Source organism: Salarias fasciatus, chromosome 12 (assembly GCF_902148845.1).
Source record: "Salarias fasciatus chromosome 12, fSalaFa1.1, whole genome shotgun sequence".
Classification (NCBI taxonomy): domain Eukaryota; kingdom Metazoa; phylum Chordata; class Actinopteri; order Blenniiformes; family Blenniidae; genus Salarias; species Salarias fasciatus.
In genome coordinates, this window is record NC_043756.1 from 13,925,449 (window position 1) to 13,928,618 (window position 3,170).

At 42.7% G+C, this 3,170-nt stretch overlaps 1 protein-coding gene across 3 annotated transcripts in view; it reads left to right on the top strand.

The window, feature by feature from the left end:
* emid1 (EMI domain containing 1) overlaps window positions 1-2,884 on the top strand; it is a 50,077-nt gene extending 47,193 nt beyond the window's left edge. For 2 of the 3 annotated variants that reach the window (XM_030104995.1, XM_030104997.1), the window contains 2 exons: window positions 498-582; window positions 2,091-2,884. In XM_030104995.1, the coding sequence (XP_029960855.1) occupies window positions 498-582; window positions 2,091-2,224 (219 nt within the window). In that variant the 3' untranslated portion in view covers window positions 2,225-2,884. Of the gene's footprint in view, window positions 1-497; window positions 583-754; window positions 846-2,090 lie in introns of all 3 variants that reach the window. The other variant, XM_030104996.1, reaches the window with a different exon arrangement.
* The last annotated feature ends 286 nt before the right edge of the window (window positions 2,885-3,170 follow it).

The following is a 3,170-nucleotide window of genomic DNA, read 5'->3' on the forward strand; positions in this document are numbered from 1 at the left end:
TTCCCACTGTCTCTGACTTGTCTTGATGAGCTACTTTTATTGTTCCTGACTCGTGAAATCAATCAGATAATGGCTACTGTCACATGACGCTGGGTAGCTTATGTGGCCGCAGCGTTAAGGATGAACTCTGTGGAGCTGAGTGAAACTTGCCTGGCTGAACTACCCAACAACAAAAAACAAAAAAACAATGCGGATGGCATGATAAAGTTTACTTCATGGGAAAGTGTAACGGAGCGTCGTGTCGGCGGGATGAAGCCGGTCTGGAACGTGCATGCTGATGTTGCCCAGCTCAGCATGGCGGAGATCTCATGTAGCTGCATGTTCAGAGAATGAGGGAGATCCAGAGCAGTGCAGGACGACGTCCTCCGGCGCCGGGCAGATGTGTGGACTGTTTTAACCTCCTAACTGCTGAACTGTATTGAGAAAAAGACTTGCATCTTGGCGAGCAGTCCTCTGGCTTGTGCTCCTTACCTTGACGGCTGTATCTATCTTCACAGGGGGACGGAATACATCAGATCAGAGAGGCGCTGAAGATCTTAGCCGAGAGGGTTTTAATCCTTGAGACTATGATCGGTATTCATGGTGAGTAGGAGGCCTGAGGCAGGGTCAGCTTTAGGCAGGGGTCAAAGGTGGGCGGTTCAAGCTTCCGCTGTACCGCACTGCCGAGGCAGGGAGCGGGAACAGTCGCGAGCGGCCCCAGGACTCGGGCCGGTGCTTCCACACCCTCACACAGTCCCCCCCTGCTCTCTGATAGGACATTAGCTTGCAGATGTTCCACGACTTGCAGGCAGATCTCGAGCTTCTGGCTCGCAGGGTGACACTGCTGGAGGCTATCATCTGGCCAGGTAACGCTGAGACATCTGCACCCACCTTTCTGCCGGCCCTCTCTCACCTCCTAGACAGGATGTAATGACAGGATGTCTGCTAACCACTTGTCGCTGAACTACTGAATGCTGTTTAAGCCACTGACAGGTTTAGAAATATATAGTTTTTGTATAAACAAAAGATATTCAAATTACTTTTAGTTTTTCAGCCACATTTTCTACAGTTTTGCCCTTTTGGAATAAGATATTTTTGTATTTGTGCATTTTTTTTGTGTACCGTCCTCACTGATAGAAAGTGGTGGTGGTAAGATGTAACACAATTTCCAAGTATTAAGGAGGATGTAGCAACATTTCAGTCAAAGATCAGATGATAGTTTCCTTGTTTTTTTGGTGATGTTAGCAAAACTGTTTAAATCCATCCTGTCTTTAGTCCCGAGGAAGCAAATTACTGTTGTTCTGCATGTTAAAGTGTTTTTTTTGTTTTTTTGTTTTGTTTTACTGTCACTTTTATAGTTATTTGCTCACTTTTCTGACACAAAACTACCAACAAAACACATTTAAACAAAGCATTTGGGACTCGTCTTACATTAATTGAAGGTACAATATGTAGCATTTTAAGTTCACAGCATTGTGGGAAACACAATGAAACATCAAGCAGCCCCAGAAAAGCGCAGCTCTGTAGGCTATTTGTGTTTTTATAGAAGTCAATAAGCTGACCACATTAAAGCAAACTTTCAACTGAGAATAAAACAAACACCCCAGTGAGCCTCCACTTCTATCCCAAATGCAAGAGTGGAGCTGCTTAAATCCTACATATTGTACCTTTCAAGGATGTTAGTAGAGCTCGTAGTTCTGTAATTATTATAAACAGAAGATAAATCTAGAGATGAAATATGCACTACAATCTCGACTATAAAAAAGTAACAATTTTTGCTTCTTTCCTCTTTTTTTTATTTTATTTTTTTAAACCACAGTGTAGGTTTTGGGGTGTTGGTTGTAAATAAGATTTAAAGAAATATGATTGGTGGTGGGAAATGTGACTTTTTTTTTCTTTTTTTTTTCCCAATGAATGAGTCACCACATCAAAGGACAAATAGACCTTTTTATTAATACCAAAAATAACTAATGCAGTTCCTCCACAGAGGCGCCCAGAGTAAATTCCTACTGGTGTTAGTTGCAGGTTTTGAGTATCTTTGCAGAGTGCACATGTCCACATACACTGGTGCACAGGGAGGCCCCGTTCCAACTGCTGTCTTTCTTCAACAGAGCCTGATCTAGGGTCTGGGGATGGACCGTTTGGCACTGCCTCCCCTAGTTTCTACAGAGATAAGCGAGCAGGTGCAATTCCACATCGACTTGCTTCTCCCCTGTCCTCCGACACCAAGGTTCGAGGGAAGTAGCCCCTCCTCCCTCCCCCGCTCACCTTGAGGATCACTGGCTGGGTTGACCCCCCCTTCCGATAGGTCTCATCGGCACTCGACAGATTAAGACCGTGTGTGAAGCCTGCTCTGGCCTTTACCGGTCAGATTAAGGGAGGGTGACACCTCAGGGAAACTCCACTGATGCTCCGTTGGGAACCCGAGAACTAGCTTGACCCCCACATCTGCCCCCCCCCCAACTGCCATAAACATTTACTTTTACACAACACTCCCCTGCTGCCCCTTCTGTGTTTGATTTTGTTGGCTACAGAGCTGAAGTCTCATGTTAAAGAGTCTTATGTTTGAGGTAAGAAAAAAAAAAAAAAGAAACCTCTTTGGTGCTCTTCCTAAAGCCCCGTAAAGTACTGGACACTAAGGGTCATTCAGAATAATCGACTGAAGGAGACATCAGATTCGAGAGAAGAGACTGGATTTAAGTTTGTGTTGCTTTTACAATATAACTGCATTCTAAAGAGAATCCATTATTTAATTATACTGAGCATGTACAGTTTGCAGGACACGATTACACAGACCTCTTCTTCTAGTAAGGATTTTGTTATACTTCTATCATTTTGTTTAACTCGATGTAATGTAGTGCACTAAAAAAAAAAAAAATGAAGTCATCTCCCTCTAACTGAGGTGTGTGTTGGCAATGGTGATTTGTAGTTTTCTGGTGTGCGTGCCCCCCACCTTACAACATGTACTGATAACGTGATGTTATGAGAAGTAAAAAGGATTTTTTTCATAGTTAATTGATGCTGATAATTGAATTTGAAGTTTGCTGCGTATCAGTGGGAACATAAAAATATACTAATATTAAAATAAATCCCATATTTTAAAACCTTCCAGAAACACACTCCAGGGAATTAAAAAAAAAATAATAGTTAAGGAACTTGAAAATATTTTTATCACTGTTGTGTTGGTAAAC